General features: G+C 35.3%; 1 protein-coding gene across 2 annotated transcripts; it reads right to left on the reverse strand.

Annotated features, from left to right (window-relative positions):
- Nucleotides 1-356: 356 nt before the first annotated feature.
- LOC125832056 (pre-mRNA-splicing factor ATP-dependent RNA helicase DEAH1-like) lies at nucleotides 357-18,531 on the reverse strand. Of its 2 annotated transcripts, XM_049511186.1 has the most exons (27): nucleotides 18,368-18,531; nucleotides 16,863-16,962; nucleotides 16,661-16,794; nucleotides 16,354-16,551; nucleotides 16,154-16,231; nucleotides 15,963-16,049; nucleotides 14,850-14,883; nucleotides 14,678-14,732; nucleotides 13,498-13,557; nucleotides 13,288-13,359; nucleotides 12,634-12,697; nucleotides 11,234-11,313; nucleotides 11,028-11,095; nucleotides 10,885-10,942; nucleotides 10,602-10,659; nucleotides 10,443-10,511; nucleotides 9,388-9,456; nucleotides 9,175-9,264; nucleotides 7,094-7,180; nucleotides 6,798-6,913; nucleotides 6,650-6,716; nucleotides 5,040-6,086; nucleotides 4,455-4,517; nucleotides 3,685-3,909; nucleotides 2,320-2,382; nucleotides 2,143-2,215; nucleotides 357-663 (listed from the first exon to the last, which is right to left on the reverse strand). In XM_049511186.1, exons 2-27 carry the CDS (start codon nucleotides 16,954-16,956, stop codon nucleotides 620-622), a joined length of 3,153 nt encoding a protein of 1,050 aa, XP_049367143.1. In that variant the 5' UTR covers nucleotides 16,957-16,962; nucleotides 18,368-18,531; the 3' UTR covers nucleotides 357-619. The 2 variants fall into 2 exon arrangements, with proteins under 2 accessions (XP_049367143.1, XP_049367144.1); XM_049511187.1 differs by lacking the exons at nucleotides 16,661-16,794; nucleotides 16,863-16,962; nucleotides 18,368-18,531 and having other exon boundaries at nucleotides 16,300-16,527.
- Between the last annotated feature and the right edge of the window lie 2,787 nt (nucleotides 18,532-21,318).

The raw sequence follows: 21,318 nt of genomic DNA on the forward strand, positions 1-21,318 counted from the left end.
GAAAGATTGTCAAAAGAGAAGCTAGTGACTTCTATGAACATGTTGATCCAGCCAGATAAGCTAACAACACGCATAATTCAATTATATGACATTTATACCATCAAATTTAAAGTAACACATAACAGGAATAGTTTTCTTCAGAGACAAAATACATAGGCATTGACACCAACAGGCACTTCTGATGGGGTTGAAGAACACAATAGGAACTAGTTTTAGTTGAGGTGCCAAAATGGGAAATTGGCCTTTCTTAAGTAATTACCAGTATTTTCCTTGGCAACTCAAAAACTATACCAAGCTCATCATAGTGTCCTTTTGGATAAACAAATGGCACACCAAGTAATTACTAAAAAGGAGGTGTAGTTCATTAATTAGACAAGTCTGTGCAACATAATGTAATCAGAAAGAGGCACGTACAGAGAATCACAGCCATTAATCTACATAAATGAAGAATCTACAAAATTGTATATACAACTATCTAATCGTATCAGTTAATGTCCATGGACTTCTTCAGCTAGCAAAATCCTTCCACCTTCACAGTATGATGGGCAAATATCCATGTCTTAACATAAACCATTCTCTTGAAACTGCTCTTTGCCAAAAAAAGAAGGGGCTGTTGATCCTAAGATGCACGGCCAGTTCCGCGAGGCATTTTCTTTGAGCTAGCTGCATATGGCATATAAACATCGAGCAACAATATTAGGCTATTGAAATCGAACAAATGGAACAACAAAATCATATTTTTTTTCTTAAAGTCAAATTCAACTGCCAAACCCCAAAATAAAATATTATAATTAATTGTCTCAACATTAGATATTTTGGTTCAAGAGGATGCCTCTGATAAGAATTTAAACTTTCTAGGATTATCCTTTGAATATTTTAATCCCCAATATGCACCAAGCGCGTAAGCATTTTAAATTTCCAAGGACTATAACTCCTTCAGATGACTCTAGTTCAGCAAGGCTTACTAGATCTAGATCTCTAGATTCTAATTGTCATAAGCTATTAATTCTCTCAGCAAATGAAACTAGTCACAGCTTATAAGATATCATTCTAGTAGTAGGCAATTAGGCATATGACTGCCAAAAGTAAGTGTTTCATTTACTTCTGCAAAAGTTTTTTTTTATCATTTGAACAAGTGCAGTTTAACACTCTTCCAGTGGAAACAACAAATATCTTATTGAAAACGAAAATGTCTATAACTAGTCTCTTGCTTAAACCCAACGTCCAGGTTAGGTTGCAGGTCCCTCAACAATGAGATGCGAGGTTACTCTTAGGACCTGATTCATAGATGCAAGCACTTTTTGGGACTTTCTTTGGCAAAATCTGTTTGGCCATAGAATTTGTTTAGTTTTGGGAAAAAATTTGGTAAAAAAAACAAATCCTACAAAAAACTTGTTTTGAGGCCAAAATATAGTTGTTGAATTCTTTTAGCATTTCAAACCTTACCCCAAACTTTCTTATTTTATTTTTTTAAAAAAAAACCATCTATTTACGACTACAACTAATTCTATCTACCCTTTCCCCTCATTAAACGCACTCCTGAAATTGATATCTACTCCAAAGCAGTTGTGACTACCCAGTTACAATGTCTTGGAAAAGCATTAGCCAACAAAAGTTTTTCATTGGCAGTTGCTTACTTGCCTAAACCCCAGCTTTCGCAACATATGACCGAAAAAAATCAAGTTCAACGAATTAACAACTGACAAAAAGATTGAGCTAATTGTTATTTTAATTTAGTCATGTTGTACTCTAACGCGTGAAACGCTGAAGCTAATTATAATAGTTGTTCTTTGTTGTGGTGCAGACATGACTGTAATTTGCGTAATTACTTTTGGTTAATGTATTATCTAGTTCATTATAGAATGATGATTTTGTGCCAAACTTGTGGATATAAATCATGTTTCATATTATTATTATTATTTTTTTAAAAGTGACATGATTCCAAATCTACGGTCAAACACATGTTGAAACTTCAATCTAAACTTCACCCAAATCTGGTTTCGCAAAAAATATTTGGGAATCTATAGCAAAACGCTAGCTTAGTAGTGTGCCGTGAGGCACCAATAAAGCAGCCAGACATACAGAAACTGAAAATAACAAACTAAAACACCTGCAGCCATAAAGGAGAGTAGGAGAACTTACAGTCTTCGACATCTTTCAACTGATAGTAGTGAGGAGCTATTTCTACAAGCCAGTCTGGTTTAAGTTCAGTAACCTGCCAGGACAATCCCCAATTAAAATCTCTGTGAATCATTACAGCTAGAGTAATAATAAAACTGATAAGAAACAAAAAAAGAAAGAGAAAAAGAGATGGACTACCTGTCGCATGTACTCCTTAGTTGTCAGGACCAGCTCATGGTAAACAACCCATCTGGGAAGCACCTACAATGTGCAAGCGCAATGATTTTCATGAAGTTGCTAATATCAAGTTCACGTTTCATGTCTTGTCAACATAAATATAAAAAGCAAAACTCTTTCTCAATAAAAGAAATATACAAAGCAAAACAAAATATGAGCAAGGATTTGAAAGCACAGAAGGATTGAAATGGGAGGTCCGGGGAAGATAAGACCTCATTGGGGCTGAGACAGTCAAACAACATCAATGACATAACCTTCATCATAGGGGGTGGAAGTAGAATCCACTCATGGAGATGGGAGGGGGTAAGATATGAATTGCTTTCACTAGATCCACTATATCACAAGCTGTTGGTGAGGGAAAAATCCGAGTTCTCTATACTTACTAGAATTGATGTCAGGGAAGCTATTTTACTTGTCAACGAAGGAGGCAAAATTGTGACCATTTTAAAAAAAGAAAATGCATGTCAGCGTAAATGTTCACATGAACATGTAGACCCCCTAAAATTGTTTGTGGTGTGCGATTTTGAGATAAAGCAGTAATGTGTGACGAAGGGTACAATAAAAGAGGCACTCTCCAGCTGAAAATTTAAAAGGAGGAAGACAACGAATGTTGCCCCACTAGCACCATGTAGGTTCTGTGTCTGTGTGTGTGTGTGTGTGTGGGGAGGGGGGGGGAATAGTAGAGCTTTCGACGGGATAGAGTACAAAGTATGTACATCTGATCCCGGTTCTTGGTGCACTCATGAGATCCCAATTAGTCGAGATGATTCGATGTTATAGTAGAGGATCACATTACGTTGTAGGTTCTTTGCCTTTTGGTATATGCTAGTGTACAGGAGCTTTTCCATTATTAATAATAGAACTATTTACCTCATCAAAAGAGAACTGGAAGAATTGAAATGGGAGGATGGGGCAGATAAGACCTCATTGATCGGTTGAGTAATAAATCGTAATTATTCAAACAACTTTGAACTATCAAATCTCGGGGATGATCATCCGAAGACTAGTCAATCCTAGGAAGGAAACCATGAATGTGCCACCAGATAAGCTCAATAGGTGGTTGATCTACAATCACTAACTTTAAATTGTGTTAGCATCTCAACTGTTAGTTGCCAACAAGAATACCATATCTTGGGTCAGGTAAAGTGATGGAGCCAAAAAAATAATCGCAAGATGATAACTTGTGCACTCAAAATGTCCTTTATTTTATCAAAAACAGCAAGAGAGTTTGTTGTCTCTGCCAGGAAATTTAGAGCATCTAGTAACTTGCAGCATCTTCTTTTTTCTATTTATTTTTCCATTTTCTTAGTAAACAAAATCCTTTACCTGTGCTAAACCTGAGCTGGGGTGAACATTAACTGTCTGGGGGTGTTTAATAGTTCGATAAGATCCATTCTTTTGTAGTTTTGCAGAGTGGGGGAAAAATCCTGATGTTATTGCCTTCTTTATAGCTTCATAGTCATTGTCATTTGAAGTCAATTCAATTTCCACCCTTTCTAGCAGGCCTTCCAATTGATCTCGGATGTCCCTTGCTCTCTTCATGCTTCTGACCTGGAAAGTTAAAAGAACAGTTTCATTAAGCATTATAGGTAGTAATGACGTATCAACTTCAGTCATACTTTAAAGCTAAAATCCCTCCCCGCAAACCCCTTTTGTATAAAAGGGGCAGTACAGTCAGGAACAGTTCCTTCCTGTAGTATTGTTTATGATACAACAATAACTATGCCCAAGTCCCAAGCAAGTCGCAGTTAGCTATATAAATCCTCATTGTCTATGTCACTCCATTTAAGCCTGTCTCAATGCAATATTATAAATTTCTAGAGAACAGAAAAATACTAAATGACAGTAGAATTTTCAAACAAAGCATGGTTTCACTAAAATATTTTGTAGCACCAGAATCATAAGTCATAGCTCAATTCAAAAAGCATTTCATTGGTCTAGATGGCTTCCTCCAACAAGGAAAAGAAGAGGCTATCTAAACGTAGAACAAGAATTTGAAAATGATCAGCATGCGTTTTACTCAGCTATTAGATGCCTTTTTTCTAACAAGAAAAAGAAAAGACTATCTCAGCATAAAAACAGAGCTTCATACAAACCTGGATATAATTTTCATAGCACCACTGAGTTGAAAAGTTTGTTTCCCTCCAGGAACTGTAAACCTGGAAAACAACAATAGATAAAGAAGATCACCTTTTTTAACATGCACCAAAGCAGCACCTCTGTATTTCCTTTTGTTCATTAAAGGTGGCAAGCTAAATTTTCAAATAACTAAATAATGATAGTGTATTCTCATGACATAGCAATTATTTAGTATCCCGACAAAGACTTAGTATTTTCCTTAACATCCTACAGATGTACCCTCCCCATACACCAAATGGTAGCACTTATTTTCACCTGATCATATAAAATATTTCTTTATTCTGGTTTACCTTTCAACTCAAAAGATTTGTCATGCCTACCTCCAACCCGTAAAACTTCCTCTTGGATACAAGTCTGCCATATGCACTTGTTTCTACTTGGTCTATATGTGGATGTACTTCAAAGACAGGATTGATCATTGATCAAAGAAAGATAAAAATGTGAAGCAGACATGCAAAACACATTATCATGCGGCTAGAAAAACCTATACTGACCAGGAATATGATGTGCCAGAACAAGGTTGTTATCATTAAGAACCTAACCTTTAGCAGAGCGATATGATCCCCCACATTTCCCACATGAAAATTCATCCGTGCATTATCTGCATGGACTTGTTTGTCCTTTGGACGATAAAAGATTGAATTCCCCACAGAAAGCATGGCAGCAATACTTATTATTTCATCAGAGCACTTGTACTTGTCAGAGGCAACAATCATCTTGGACAGCATGGGATCTAGAGGAAACTCAGCCATTCTTCTACCAACTTTAGTCAACTCGCCAAGCTTGTTAAGTGCACTAAGGGCAAAAAGTAACTCCAGCGCTTTGAGTAGAGCTTCTGCTGGTGGGGGATCCATAAAGTCAAAATTCAGCAAGTCATGAATCCCAAGGCTCTTGAGAGAGAGCACCACATTTGCAAGGTTGGTCCTTTGTATTTCTGGAACTGTGTTATCTTCCAAATCATTCATGTAATTATATGCTGTGTATAACCGAAAGCATTTTCCAGGACCTGTTCTTCCAGATCGACCAGCACGTTGGTTCGCAGATGCCTTTGATATAGGAGCGACCAATAATGACTCCATTCCCGTCCGAGGGTTGTAAGACTTCATCTTAGAAAAACCCGGATCAATAACATACTTAATCCCATCAATTGTCAATGATGTTTCAGCAATATTTGTAGCCAGGACAACCTTACGAGCACCTTCTGGAGTGGGCTCAAATATCTTGGCTTGTAATTCTGTTGGCAAATTTGCATATATTGGGCAAATTATCAGCTCAGCAATTTTTGTCCCCAGGCCTTTTATCCGGTGCTTAATGATCTCCTCTGCTGTTTCAATCTCCTCCTGCCCAGTCAAAAAGATTAATATATCACCATCACCCGGGGGTTGAGTTACATGGATCTGAAGAGCGGTGACTACTGCAGCGTCCAAGTAATCAGCCTCTGGAGCTTTCGTATAGTGTATCTCAACTGGAAACCGCCTTCCAGGAATTTTAAAAATTGGAGCACAGTCAAAATAATCACTGAACTTCTCTGCATCCAGAGTAGCACTTGATATTAGCAACTTCAGATCAGGCCGAAATCGAGAAATATCCTGTTATAAAGGGAGTAGATTGTTAGCAACAGGAGGACCATGGGGATGCAGTATCACACCACATTATGCGTTGCAATTGAAGGCCCAAGAGACTAATGCAAATTTGTGCAGTCCATCCTAGTTCACTAATCCGTAGAACCCCACCAGCCACCATAAAAAATGAGAAAGAAAAAGTATAAAATTATTAATCATTTGTTTGACTAGGGAAGGAAATATAAGAGAGAACAGTTTATGCTGCCTGTTTCCTATGAGACTGTTAAGAAAAAATCCCTTTTCCTTCCCTGGAGCATCTAAGTGAATATTGGGGAGCCCCATGGAAAAGCCTTTCTACGAAGAGATTTTTTAATTAAATTTCCTCCACGTTTCTTTTCCTGAAACATAGAGAAATTAGGACGAATTCAATACGCAAGCTACTTTGACAAACAAACAAGGAAAGAGTTTGCAATTTTGGCTGCTTCCCAGTTTCTAAACCAAGGGTAACTCCCAATTATCATTAAGAGTTAGCCATCATATTAATCTACAAATTCAAAAAAGATTTAAAGACTAAACTAGGGAAAACTTGCCTTAACCAAGCCAAACAAAATGTCCGTTGAAAGTGTTCTTTCATGTGCCTCGTCGACCATGATGACACTGAAAAGCCAGGTACTTGTTTAGAGAGATCAAAAGGTTTCAGAGTTAGGTAAGGATAAGATCATTTAGTACAGCACAAACCTATAACTTGCTAGATCAGGCTCACCAAGGAATTCTCGTAACAGCATCCCATCGGTCATATATTTCAGAATCGTTTTCTCAGAGGTGCAGTCTTCAAACCGAATAGAGTAGCCAACCTGAATGTGATGAATTTAATCATTACATATTGGTCACCTGATGTAAGGATTGACAAAAAATATCTCCAACTTCTAAGGTACAAATATCATTTGAGCAAGACAGCTTTAACATATTGCTACAGAAGGGTGAATATACCATCTCTAACTTATAAATGAACAAACATATCATCTAAAGCATACCTCATGGCCAAGTTTGACTCCCATTTCTTGAGAAACACGTGCAGCCACACTCATTGCAGCAACTCGACGAGGTTGAGTACATCCAATCTATGAGAAGCAAATATTAGTTTCAGAGACCATAGCCAATATATCTGATCCCATTTGTACATCGCTAAGAACAGGCATTTGATGGCTTCAACATAAAGGAGATAACATTGCCTAGAAAATAAGATCACTACCAAAAAAATCACAACAAACTTATGGCTCAAGTTCAAAAACTGTTAAGTTATTAAAAATATAAAGAAATTGGCAGAGGACCTAGCTGTCGTACATTACAAGATTACAAGCAGAAAAGTCCCTAGGACCCATATGTTCATCTCCTGAGAAACATGACTCTGGGATAGACAGATATTCTGCCTTCTATATTCCCCTTCTTGGGGTTCCTCGCTTGCTGCAAGGACAATAGACGAAACCTGTCTAGGAGGTTCATTCTACCACACCTTTAGTTAGGGCAGAGACAATTATCCTTCCATGTTATAGCCACTGAACATGAAAGAGACACGGAAGTAACAGGCAACAAATCCCCAAAAGTAAGATGAGCTAAAACATCTCGAAAGGGTAGAAAACACAAACATTTAAAGTGACAATCAAACAGATTTTACAAGCCATGACCATGGAAAAGTCCTCACAGAATCAACACAAGTTAAAATACATAATGCAGGATACTTGAAAAAAACTCCTCATACTACAAAGGTAAAGGCCTTGATTAAGAAACTCTTTTTACCAATATATTGGCAGGCAATCCAAATATACACAAGATACATGAATGCCCTTAATAATTCATAAAAACTACGTTGAAACATTTCAAACGTCTTTGACCAGAAGAAGAGAGAACTGTCAAGAATTGCAGAAACAAGACCCACAACCAAACCTAAAACAGCAGAAAGCCAGAATAATTGAGAAGTCCTCAACATTTAGCATAAATAGAGTTAAGGAGGTTTTCTCAACAAGAAAAAAGACAGGTGAGGCTGTTTCAAAAAAAGACAGGTGAGGAGACCAATTGTAACAAAATTTTCGTTTGAAATGAGATCGACAACTCTTTGCTAGCTCCACTCATGTTCCTCCTCCTAGGAAGCATATAAGAACTTTCTGGAAGAAACGTTTATATACTCCTGGCAGTCTGGAGAGAGAAATGATAGACTAATTGGTGGGATTTTTGGACTTCTTCCTTGATCTTTTTGGAGTACAATGGGCAATAAAACAGACGTCAAGGATGCTATATATAGCGGCTAGGAATAAAGAGTTAGGAAGCATATATAAGCTTTCTGGAGAACACCTTTTTTATTACTCTGCACAGTCCAGAGAGAGACAATAAAGGGCAGCCCGGTGCACAATTCATCCGCATTAGCAGAGAGATAAAGGATGATTTGAACTACATACAAAAGCAATACACTGTGTCGATTTTAGGTGCTTATTGATTAAAGCTTCATTGGGGTAAATTAATACTCCCTCCGTCCCATTTTATGTGGCACCATTTCCTTTTTAGTCAGTCCCAAAAAGAATGTCACATTTCCTTATATGGTAAGTATTTAAAGGTACAATTCCTCTTTTACCCTTGTTGGTCCCACTTAATCTTAAAATAATACTCCAATACATTTATGAGGAGAGAGAAAAGTGAGTCTACTTTTTAAAGGGCAATTTGATAAACATTTCAAAGTCTTCATTTATTTCTTAAACTCCGTGCCCGGTCAAATGTTACCACATAAAATGGGACGGAGGGAGTAAGTGTAGATGATTTTGCCTAAGTGATGGACTTCTTGGACTCCTAGAACTAAAAGGATAAGTCCTCTGAACTTTTGTAGCATCAGCACTTTCTTGGTGCTTATGCGAATAATCCATACATACTTATCAAATAGAAGCTGTAAGGTAGCATATCCCCCCTCCACTAATTATGTGACATTCTCTTTTAGTTCCAACCAAATCCCTTTGTATGCTAGCACATGCCATATCAGAAAACAGTCTCTGCCTCTAAAAAAGAAAACATCAACTTCAATTTTGGAGGGTGCGGTATATACTCTACTCTATATAAGAGAGATCCATACCTTCCCACGTTTGGTATATCCCGCCTCATGCAGATACTGTGGTATCTGGGTGGTCTTCCCGGAGCCCGTTTCTCCAACAATAACAAGAACCTGCAACCAACACCCAATTTTTATAAAGTGTAAACACAGCAAACTAAGTGGAAAGGGCATTATAACTAGCCTCAGACCCACAAAGAAAAGTAAAAACATATGCAAGCAACCGATCAACCTAACCTGATGATCATTAATAGCTTGGAGCAAATCATCCTTGTAGGGATACATTGGTAGGGTCTTCCTATCCTCCTAAAATGTATCCATGAAAGACGATTAGTATAAATAAAATTCAACAAATCAAACATAAAAATGGAAGGTACAACCCGTGGTCTATTTAGCAAAATTGGTCTCAATCAAAACTAAGAGGTCATGATAACTTGCAAAAGCCAGAGAGCAAAAGCGAATGATTCTAACAGATGAGGCAGAACTTTATAGATGTAGGCCTTCGTATTCAATTTCCATCCACCGAATTCTACAAAGAGAATCACCCATTTTGGCAATATAAATTAAAATTTCTAACTCAATATGATCAATGTAATCCCTCAGTAAACTCCCACCTTGCAAAGCACGAAAAAAAAAAACTAGGCGAAGCACTCAAAAGGGCTATACATATAATGTACACACATGCACATACATAGAGTAGATTCGTGCTTTTTCTTCCAAAAGTATACTTATAACTTAATTATAGAACCTCATTTTTAGTGGGTGAGTAGCAGGGGAGATGATACTGTCCAATGTCCATGATATACTTTTTTTATAAGGATAGTCCATGATATATTATATGGAAGAAAAACACAGAAAGCATAAATTTCATGATCACTTGATAAAACACACAGATATACATTGCTAGTTTGAAGCCCCAAAGCACAACCCATCATAGTAAAAGGAAAAGAAAGACCCTGCAAGACCATTAACTCTTCTACAATAAGCCAAATAGATTAGAAAACAGTTTAAGCGGGAAGGAAAGGAGAGACCAGCATTGGTCGCTGTAGTATGCTGATGTTAGGCCTAAATGTCCCTTTTTAGTTAGACTTGACGCCCGTGTCCTCCATTTTATCCATATCTACACTACCACCCCTCCTCTTCTTCAACCACATTTTGATTTATAAAGCAGTGATACTGATGTCGTACTTATATATTCATGCATATGAGGAAACTATAAAACAAAATAGTGGAAAACCATAGAATCAATAGTGCTGATTTTATTGCACAGCATGATGCTGATAAATCAATACCTGGAGTTTTTCAAACGCTGACTTAGCCATAGTTTTCTCTATTGAATCAGTGGAAGGCTCTTGGTCAACCTGAACACAAACCAAAGATAAATCTTAAAACAATGACAAGAGAAGACTTAGCATAACAACACGTCAACAGGGTTGCATAAGCAGGCATACATTAACACCATCCATTACGGCTGCCTTTATGAACTCAATTTGGTCTTCAAACACAAATCTGCACCAAAGTAGCTCTTAGGTTTTAAATAATAAGATTGAGGTGGAAACATCTTACCCTTCAGATCCTCATTCCTAGATACAGCAAAATACACTATCTGTAAAGCACAGAAGCCAAATTTTCCATACCGTCCTATATGCATGTACATTGTATGCATACATGGAAAAGGGGAGAGAGAGAGAGAGAGAGAGAGAGAGAGAAGCAGGGCGGGAAGCTAGAACTTACTGGTAGTCATCAGATCTTGACTTCCTATCTTTTGACCCAAATTTAAGGTTCGCCTTCCCTGTGTTGTGATGATGATTCCAAATTTAGAGACTCGAAAACTTCTAAGTTCATAAAAACTTCAATGAGGGTGAATTAGCGATTACCAATCTGATGTTCCTCCCATGCTTCTTGTTCAGCAAAAGGATTCATCTTTTCAGCAGCATCTGGATCCCTGGAAATGTCAAAACAAAATAGAAAACCATATAAACGTCTCAAGTAATAAAAATTGACTCTCTAAAACCAAAACACACTTTTGCACAACTCTATATGCTAGAGCAACTGTTACAACTATGTTTGTCAATTAACTAACCTGTATCGCTGCGAAGCCACCGAAAACCTCTTTTCCTGATTTACACCACCTTCAAGATCATAAGCATCAGGTATCCTATACTGTATTTAAAACAAGCAACCATAAGGGATCTTCATATGAAAACTGACAGAAACTGGAAAAAGGCATAGGAGTTCAAATTCCGTCTCTCAGAATCAACTTATTTTATATTCCCTATTTCTAATATTTACAATTGGTTCACATATTTTTCAGATTGGTGGCACTAGTAACAAAGCATCAAACTCACCTCGACATGATTAGCTACCTTTTGTGAAGGGGGTTCAAATGAATCCCTTAACCGAAAAATTACCCAATGCAATAAGGTTAAAACAGTTCTTTTTTTGTATATATTAAGTTGTTGAATCCCCTTGACATAGGTTCATATCTAAATTGTGACAATTTTTAAACTTTTTTTAATCCCCTTAATCAAATTCCGCTCTGCCACTAGCTATGATTTAGACTTATCTTATGAATTATTTGGTACAGTAAACATTGGATACGAAAATAAACCATGTATAAATAATAATATAGGGCTTCCAATAGTTCATAAAATTCAAATTACAGTGCACCCCCCCCCCCCCAAAAAAAAAAAAAAATATCGTAGAGTATATTCAGAAAAGGAAAGAGTGAGAACAACATTTGAGGTTTTCTTTTCCAATTCTTGATACTTTTAAGGAGGCCTTCGTGAAAAAGGTAAAATCATCCATTATTTAACTATGAAAGAAACACATAATTTAGACAACAAATCCAGAAGTTAAGCCTTTTCATCGAAGTTCTGAATTTACCTGCACTCAAGCTTTAAGAGAAGGTTTTTTTCATAAAGTAACAAAGTTTATTTACAAAGGCCAAAAAAACATCTGAATACAAGAAGTACACTAAAACAGTAAAAGCAGAAAACAATAAAAAAAGATATAATTTCCTAAAAATGACATTGACTCATCTATATATATACGAACCTCGTGGGTGCATCAAAAAGCAATAAGGAATGGATAAAAGGCTATTCCTCAAGTTTACAAAATTATTATCAAGCCTTAAGAGAATATATAAGGAAACAATATTGTTATGGGATAAAAAAAAGTCTTTCATAAAGGAAGATTAGCGCAAGGAAAGCTCATCCTTTAGGTAGAAGTACCCAGATGTAGCTTTTATTGGATCAAAGCAATAAACAACTCATAGGAAACAATAGACAAAGAGACAGTGATACCTAGACCTCATTTTTCTTTTTTACTTTTTGTCTGTATGTTGTGGGAGAGGGAAAACAACGGAGATACTAGAGACTATGACAAGCAATAAATCAAAGCAATAAATGACAGAGACAATAAAATAACGAATGTAATGAAACGTGCTCTTGGAAGCGATAAAATATTCAGAATATTAATTACCTCGTCCATGTCACCGGTATCTTCTGATCGCTTCTTAACAAGTTCATATATTTCCTTCTTATATCTGCAAATGTACAGGTCCTGAGTACACAACAGCATGCATATACAAAGCAATCCTACATTCAACCAGAGCCTATTGAGAAGAATGGACACCCCCCCCCCCCCACACACACACAAAAAAAAAAGGAAAATGCAGAAAGGCACTAACTCCACATTCACAAGAATTCAGTAAGTAATCATCAGAATCTTCATATCATAAGGGAACGATGAAATTTATCACTCTGAATGATCACAGGAATTTGAATTTCATAACCAAAAAGACAACTGATGAAAAACACTAGATGATTTCATGTTAACTAGAATTAGGACTTCCACTGAAGCAGGAAAGATAAGCATGTATACCCATCCATATATAAGCTCCTAGAAGAGAATGAAAAACACGAGGCACTTTAGGATTCAATACCAAAACAGTAGATGCTCTTCACATCATGCAATCTCTAAGTAGCAACAAACGAGGCATGAAATATACAAGTGCCACGGAGTGAATTCACTATATAATCAATTGCAAGAAGAAATCAGTAAAAACAAAATCTCAAATTAAGAATAATTCCGGAATGAGCATCAAAACAAGGGGGGAAAAGTGTATTTCCTTGCCTTAGCTCACGTTCTTCTGCTTCTGTCAGCTTCACTCCCTCAAACAAGTATTGTTCATCTTCTAAATCGTCTCTGGAATACCACAAATATGGTTAGACATTGACCAGTAACCAGAATGAAATATTTTTAGATTATATCACATAGAACAATGTAATTTACTTCCATATAATAAGTGATGGTGTAAGCTATAATGTACAGTCATGTAAATACCGGAGTTCCTCTAGCTTCTTCTGCTCCCTTTTCTTCAAGTATTCTCGTCTTGAAACTTTCCTGGATCAAATAATGTGTGAGAGTAATTCAATCAATAACATAATATCAGTCTATTTTCAACAAGACCTTGTTATGCATTAACACCAAGTGCTCCTCAATTATATACCTAACCGACCCTAGAATTGATGAATAGGAAAATAGTTCTCTAGTACAAAACGCAACGATGTGTCTTTTTCTGTCCGTAGTCCTACCTCTCCTCTCAACTCTGAGATGCAAGAACTTAAAGAGGAGATGGGATTGTCATGAACTGGTGTTGTCAGGCACGTGTCACACTGAGGGCACAAACCCCCACCGGATGCATTGGAAATTCAAATATGAACTCCCATATCTTGATGTTCAACAATTCATGGGTATTAAAAAGGACAGTAGAAGAAAATACTCATCTTTTATTCTTTGTTTTTATGAAGAATAAAGGACAACGGATGAAACACCACGAGTTGGAGAGTAGAGAAGATAAAAAGAAAGAAAAGTTGCTTGAAGAGCAACACCATCAAATCTTCTTTAACTTGTTTAGAATGAAAGAAGTATGAGATTATTTAGACAGACGCTTTCCATATTTAAAAAAATTACTGTTCCATCAATACTTCTGATGCAAACTAAATAGTCAGGATGATTTGACAAATGACTTTGGTTAACCGAGTTCTTAATCTGCACATACTTATCAAATTGTCTGCAGTGCAGACAAGCCTGAATTGAAATTTAACTGATATACCGCAGCAGATCTATCTATTGTTTGATTCTTCTTTAAGAGTGAAATATTCAAATAACCAAAAAATTGACATCCAAGCTCTACGCAAAGAAAGTCAAAAGGCTCCAATTTAAATCCCTTATTATCATATCTACCACCAAGTAAAATTATGTTTTCCCAAGATCAACAACATTGGAACTACAAGACCTATTTAATCTACCTCCCATTTCTTTCTTCTTCTTTTCTTTTTTATATGTTAACTACTCAAATACACTTCAATTACTTCCTTTGAATAAAATAGACAAGTACAAGAACCACAAAAGAAGAGGTATTCCAAGTTAAGGATGGATCTACGTGGTTACTATAGCAAGAATTTTTTTTGTAAGATACAAGATAATAATAGAATACTGAACCAGTTGTATGGTGATTAACCTTAAAGATCCAATGTCATCTTGCTCCAATGCATCAGCCCTCCTGATTGCTTCTTCTGTCATTTATTAATTATTAGTGTGTGAGCTCATTTGCATAAACTGTTCTTTCTACTGAAAAACAGGAAAAATAAACAAATAAATATACAGCAAGAATTGTAACGACAGTAAGGTACCTTCCTCCTTCCTTGTTAATTTTGTCTCTGCCAACTGTTATTGAAGACAAAATAACGCATTAGAACAAAGACGATAAGTTAATGTTGGCATACAAGAAACAAGTCTTACCTTCATTAATAGACACAAACGAAATCATATCAGATGATTTGAACAAGAAGTTTAGTAAATATGTTAAAGCAGAAACACAAAAAGGGGTGTGATATTCCAACTAAACCTATCACAAATGATGTACAATAGTAAAATAACACACAAAATACGGGTGCATACGTACCTCCATTTTACCGCTTTCAAAATGAAAAGTCCAACTAATCAAGAGAGGCCTTAAAAGAATTAGCGATATCAACGCAAAAAACAATCAAAGCTTCTTCCTTTTATTTTTTTAAGATGAAGTGTTTACTAAGGCTAGTACCAAGAAGGTACTACAAAGATGCAAAAGAAAACACAATCAAAGCATGTGATGCTCAGACTGGCAACCTATTAGAAGATGATGAATATGACAGCAAATAAAACACAGAAATACCTAGTGGATATATGCCACAGTTTTACACTTCTAAAATTAAAAGAAACAAAGGCGTTCAAATAAAAAAACTTTATCTACAATTGCATTGCTGGTTTCAGATGCGTAACTCCACCATTGTGAGCTTGCTCACATCGCCAGTCCCAAGCCCGGAAAAGGACGAGGGTTGTGGTAGGCTGTTAGTGTAAAACTAGCCAAACTAGTCAATGCATGATGAATCCTCACATAGGTTGGCCTGAGATAAATTAAATTGGGGAACATGGCCAGTGAGGGTTCATACAGCTGATCCAAATTTGTTAGCATTGAGGCATAGTTGTTGTGTGTTTGTTGTTGCTGGTTTAAGATGCTTAAAAATAGTCAAATCCACAAGACAACCCCACTATATTTGTAATTGTAAGGGACCAATCTCTAAATGTCGAGAGTGCATCCGCGCTTCAGTTTTACAACTCTAAAACGGTCAAGAACTAATAGATTTATCTACCAATTACTTGAACATTCCTCTCCACCGAAAACAAACTGACAGCGAATTCAAATCATAAAAGCACCGCCTGGTATCTAAGCACACAGAGGTTCAAACAAAGTTAAGATTGCTCACCTTTCTAGTCCCGGCAGCATCTCGCTCTCTGAGATGTCGTTCTAACTCCTCCCTCTCTCTTTGGTCCCGAAGTATTTCTTCTTCTGACTGCAACCGAAAAACAAGCAGTTAACGTCAAGTGGATCGGGATTTCTGAGTATAGAGAAAGGTGAACAAGCAAGAAACTCAAAACAATACACCATATGTTGTACCTCAGAGTTGTCACTGTCATCTTGGTCTTGGGAAGTTCGTCTCCGAACCCGTCTATCATCCTCCTCATCCCTAACTACCTGCACCATCATATTCAGTCAAAACAAAGCAACTTGTTAAAACAAGATTCAATATTACAGCAGCTTACCATCAGAAATAAAACTGAATTCTATCAAGAAGAAGAAGAGTATAAGCACTATGCCTCATCATCTTCGTCTTCATGGGTCTCAACCCTCTTCCTAAACTTCTTTGTACGGGTATCCTCTTTCCTAGTCTGAGAAGGAACGGAATTACTTTCCACACCAACAATATTTTCATCTTCATCATCAGCCTCCAAAAGTGAGTATGTCTTTTGTTTCCTCGCCAACATGGCAGCCTCCCTTTCTTGTTGTAAATATAGCTGGTGAACAAGAGGCACCAAGTGTTATGAGACGAAGCACAATGTTTTACCAAAAGAATTCTTGCTAGTCCAACCTTATGAAATTACTGAAATTGCAAGAGAAACTAACATTTGGCCCGGTCGTCTTGCGTTCAACTCTCTCAAAAATCTCTTGAGCAAAAACTCTTGTTTCACTAGAGGATGACATACCCATATCATCTACAAGCTGATTTGTTAGATTGGCAGCTGATGAAGCTTTCTTAGCTGCATGAAAATGATATTATGAACAATGTTGCCACAACAATTGTTTATTAAAATGTAAGAAGACATACCCAGATTAAGAACATAAGAGACAACTGTGGACTGTGAGTACCCCAAGAGAGACATCAATCTGTCTGAAACCCACATCCTCAATTCAGACCCCATTTTTTACTGCATTAGGCAACAAAATACACAACAATGGAAGTTAGATTTACTAATATGCATCTTTGTATCAACATTGCTAGAGTTCCTACCTCTCCATTATGGATCCTCGACATAACATGCTGGAAAGAGTGTTTTGATCTTAAATTGTACCCGTACAATTCCAAAGGTAATTTTGAGTTATTTCAATTGCTTTTGAAGTAACTTTATTTTCTAAGTTCTTCTATATCATTATAGTTCTTATATCTCTTATTTGGGTGACATATTCCTTATTAAAAATAAAATGATTTCTCATATATGTATAAAATGGGTCAACCCATTAGTCACCCAACCCATTTTTGACCTACAAATATAGATGGATTGGGCTGTGACCCATTTTTAACTCGCACAAACTCTACCCAACCACTCATTTGCAACCATACTTAGGTGCATTCTTTATTGTAATAAAACAAACTTTTCAGCTTGAAATACTACAGACAGTATTTTGTGTATTAAAATTTCAATCAGAATGCCATAAATCATAAGTAGTGGTTCATTGTCTGTCATGCAAAAAAGTCAGGAAAAAATACCAGTAAAGTGAGGCCACCAAATCAAGGACTGTCCTTCAAGAATACACTAATTGAGTGCAGAACAACATCACAAAGGACCCATAAGGTAGTTTAAACCGTATGTTAAAAATTCAAAAATCTCAACAAGAGACTAACTCGATAATAAATGTCAACTCCATTTTTCAAACCCCCTATTTTAAGGAGAGGGAAAATAAACTAATTTCCATCAGAATTCAATGATAATAAGAGGTGGTAGAATCAAAAGCAAAATTCCTTATTTACCATTTCAAGTAGTCAAATCTCATAATCCAGAAGTTCCTTTGCAAATAAGCTAAACTATAGCCCCTCTAGAATAACTCACGTGGATTAGTCGACAATAAAGACTATAAAACTACTACCTGATAAAATTAACATACTTAACAAGTTCATTAATACATTAACACTAAACACTGTAAGCTGGAAAATCAAAACCCTGTTGACGCAAAGCAATTTACATGTAAACACTATTGAATTGGCGGGACTGAAACCCATTATCTGATATATCTAGAAAGATTTGGTGACTTGCTTAAAAATATAAGCTTCTTATGAAGAATTGAACATCATAGTACGATGATAAACATTCATCTTTCATTTTCTTGATTTCTCTTGAAGTACATATTCAGAAAGGAAGAGATTGAGAACTAATTGAACCGTGTTGAGTTCACTATCACATTGTAAAGCCATCACACATGTAAAACAAATCAAGAACAAATCAAGAAGTTATCTCGTAAAATAACATACAAGAAACAAGTGAACTAGGGTTTTGTCTATTGCAAGCTGGGAAAGGGACATATAGGTCTAGCGATATAGAAGGATTGGGAACTTACCAATAAATTGCCAGAAATTCACCGAAAATAAGGAATCAAGTTCAACGGAAGAGTCGACAAGTCCGGCGGCGTTTGAAATTGGCGGGCCAACGGAAACTGTGCTCCGTCAAGGAACCGGTAGAAGGGTTTTGGCCTGGAAATTTTGAAACTCCAAATGGGGATTAATGGAGCTTGCTTGACAAACTCTGTGATTTACTTTCGAGAAAATGATCAAAATGGTACTTAATGTATGGCTTTGATTCCATTTGGTCCTTAATGTATGGACTTGATGGAAATAGTCTTTTATGTATCATAAATTGTGATCAATTTGGTCCTTAACTCTAAAATTAGTTTTTTTTTTTTTGCCGTCAAAATACACGGAATATGTAAAAGATGCGCTCGTTCAAGACTTTCCTTCCCCTGTTTCCAAAAATTCCAAAAGGGCACATCAATTTTTTTTTAACCAAAAGGGCAAAATCGCTCATGACGAAGCGATTTTCTTCTGACAAAATTGATGTCGTTACTCCTTTAAAAAACATAAAATGGTTGCCGGTCCATATTTTTTTTTCTTTTTTCTTTAAAATTGCTGCTGTAAATTATTATTTTTTAACAATGTTGCCCCAACAGCGCTTAAAAAATAGAAATAGTTGCTATAGCAGCCATTTTCTTAAAAAAGTAATAAAAAAAAATTACTAAAAATTCCCGAGGCAAGGATTGCTTAAAAAAAAATGGGAAATCGCTCCACGTGTAGCGATTTTAGTTGATTTTTTTTAAATAATCGCTGCCATTAAAAAAAAAACTAAAATCGCTACACGTGGAGCGATTTCCCATTATTTTTTTCAGCAGTCCTCGTCTCGAGAATTTTTAATAAAAAAAAAATTTATAACTTTTTTAAGAAAATGGCTGCTATAGTAGCTATTTCTATTTTTTAAACGCTACTGGGGCAATGTTGTTAAAAAAAAATTCACAACAATGATTTTAAAGAAAAAAGAAAAAAAATTGGACTGGCAGCGATTTTTATGTTTTTTAAAAGAGTAACGGCGTCAATTTTGTCAGAAAAAAATCGCTCCGTCAGGAGCGATTTTGCCCTTTTGGTTAAAAAAAATTTGATGTGCCCTTTTGAAATTTTTGGAAACAGGGGAAGGAAAGTCTTGAACGAGCGCATCTTTTATATATTCCGTGTATTTTAACGGCAAAAAATAAATAAATTAATTTTAGGGTTAAGGACCAAATTGATCACAATTTATGATACATAAAAGACAATTTCCATCAATTCCATACATTAAGGACCAAATGGATATCAAAGCTCATACATTAAGGACCATTTTGATCATTTTCTCATTTGCTTTCTATGAGAAACTAACGAAAATAATCATTTATGCTTTCGGTAGATTAATCATCCTTTATATATACACCTTTAAGCAATTTATTAAGGGGCATTTTAGTCACTTAAATATTTTTAAAAAATCTTTAATAACTTAAATATTTAGAAATTACGTAAAAGATATTATAAATCACAATAATTAATAATATAAAAATTATATAGTCAAATAAAAATTTGATGACTTCCAAAAAAATTTTGTGCCACATAACAATAATTAACAATTTAAAAGACATCAAAAAATTGATTGACTCTTGTCTATAAGTGTTACCCCATAGATTTTCTCTTTTCTGTTATTAATTTTTGTATTCTTTCAAATTAATCAAAATAAAATAAATACATAACTAATCCATTAACAAACTAAAATAATGACATTTTTAATAAATAATAAAACTGTTGCTAAGGAGTCCCACTAAAAGATAAAATATTGTTGTTTTGAAAATTTTCCCTTGCATAAAGGGAGATAGAAGGAGTGACCTATCTTATTTGAAAGTGACATAAAAGTATTATAAATCATAATATTGACTACTAAAAACATTAAATGAAATAAAAAGTTTGATTGAATCTCGAAATTCTATCGGTGCCATATAAATTGAGACAGAAAGAATTACATGTATTATTTGAAAATTATATAAAAATACTATAAATCACAATAATTAATAACTTAAAATATTTATAAATTATATAAAAAAATTGCTCGACTCTCATATTTTATTTATATCACATAAATTGAGACAAAAAAAGTTAACATATATTAAATTTATGCTAGCACGAGCTACAATTCTAAAGTATACTAAGAATAGTAAAACAATATAATACACCTCCAAATGTGAGTCCATGTTAAAACATTTTTTTCATTAAATCTAATATTTTGCATTTGTTAATTATTATTATTATTGTTTGATAGAAATCAAAGATACTGATTTGATGAACTTTAAGAATCAAAGTCGCTTATAAATATAAAAAAATATTGAAAGGATAATTTTTGAATCTGCCTCAAACATGAAGAACTATAATTATGTTATTTTCTCTATATTTTTAAAATGGTTTTTTGGAATTACCTCCATGGCAAACAAAATAAGAAAATTGAGATTGAACTTATTTGAATATGTGATTATTATATAAAGAGAAGGGGTATGGATACATCAAAAAGAATTTGAGAGGCTCGGTATATCAGATATTATGAGAGGGGAATAGGACGAAAAAAAACTATATATGAAAGTAATTAGACTAGACACGATACATCTCCAACTTATTAATACATGATCCAAGACAGGAAGGTATGTAGCGAGTTTTTCGTATTTTTATGTGAGAAAGATAGGGGCTAGACTATTTTTCTCATTTGATCTCCTAATTTAGTAGTATTATTATAGTTTGTATTTTATCACTTCATTTTTTACTATTACATGTTTCATTTTCTTTGTTAATCTTGTATTGTCGTTGTGCTTTGATTACACTCGTTTCGAGTTGAAGTTGAAAGTTTATTTAAAATAACCTTTTTACCCCATAAAAATTATGGATAGAGATAATATTTTAGTACACTTCACCAATTTCACATCACTCACTTGTAGTATTACACTAGTTGCGATAT

This window comes from Solanum verrucosum, unplaced genomic scaffold (assembly GCF_900185275.1).
Source record: "Solanum verrucosum unplaced genomic scaffold, falcon-dt-bn FXZP01000009.1, whole genome shotgun sequence".
NCBI classification, from domain to species: Eukaryota; Viridiplantae; Streptophyta; class Magnoliopsida; order Solanales; family Solanaceae; genus Solanum; species Solanum verrucosum.

Bases quoted from the DNA above. Each gene is read 5' to 3' on its own strand.
- LOC125832056 (XM_049511186.1), bottom strand. From the start codon at position 16,956: ATGGGGTCTGAATTGAGGATGTGGGTTTCAGACAGATTGATGTCTCTC. The intron at 10,943-11,027 runs GTAATCGCTAAT...ATCACAACACAG, and splicing joins ATGGGAGGAACATCAGATTG to GGAAGGCGAACCTTAAATTT. The intron at 7,181-9,174 runs GTATGGATCTCT...TGCTTCTCATAG, and splicing joins GATATACCAAACGTGGGAAG to ATTGGATGTACTCAACCTCG.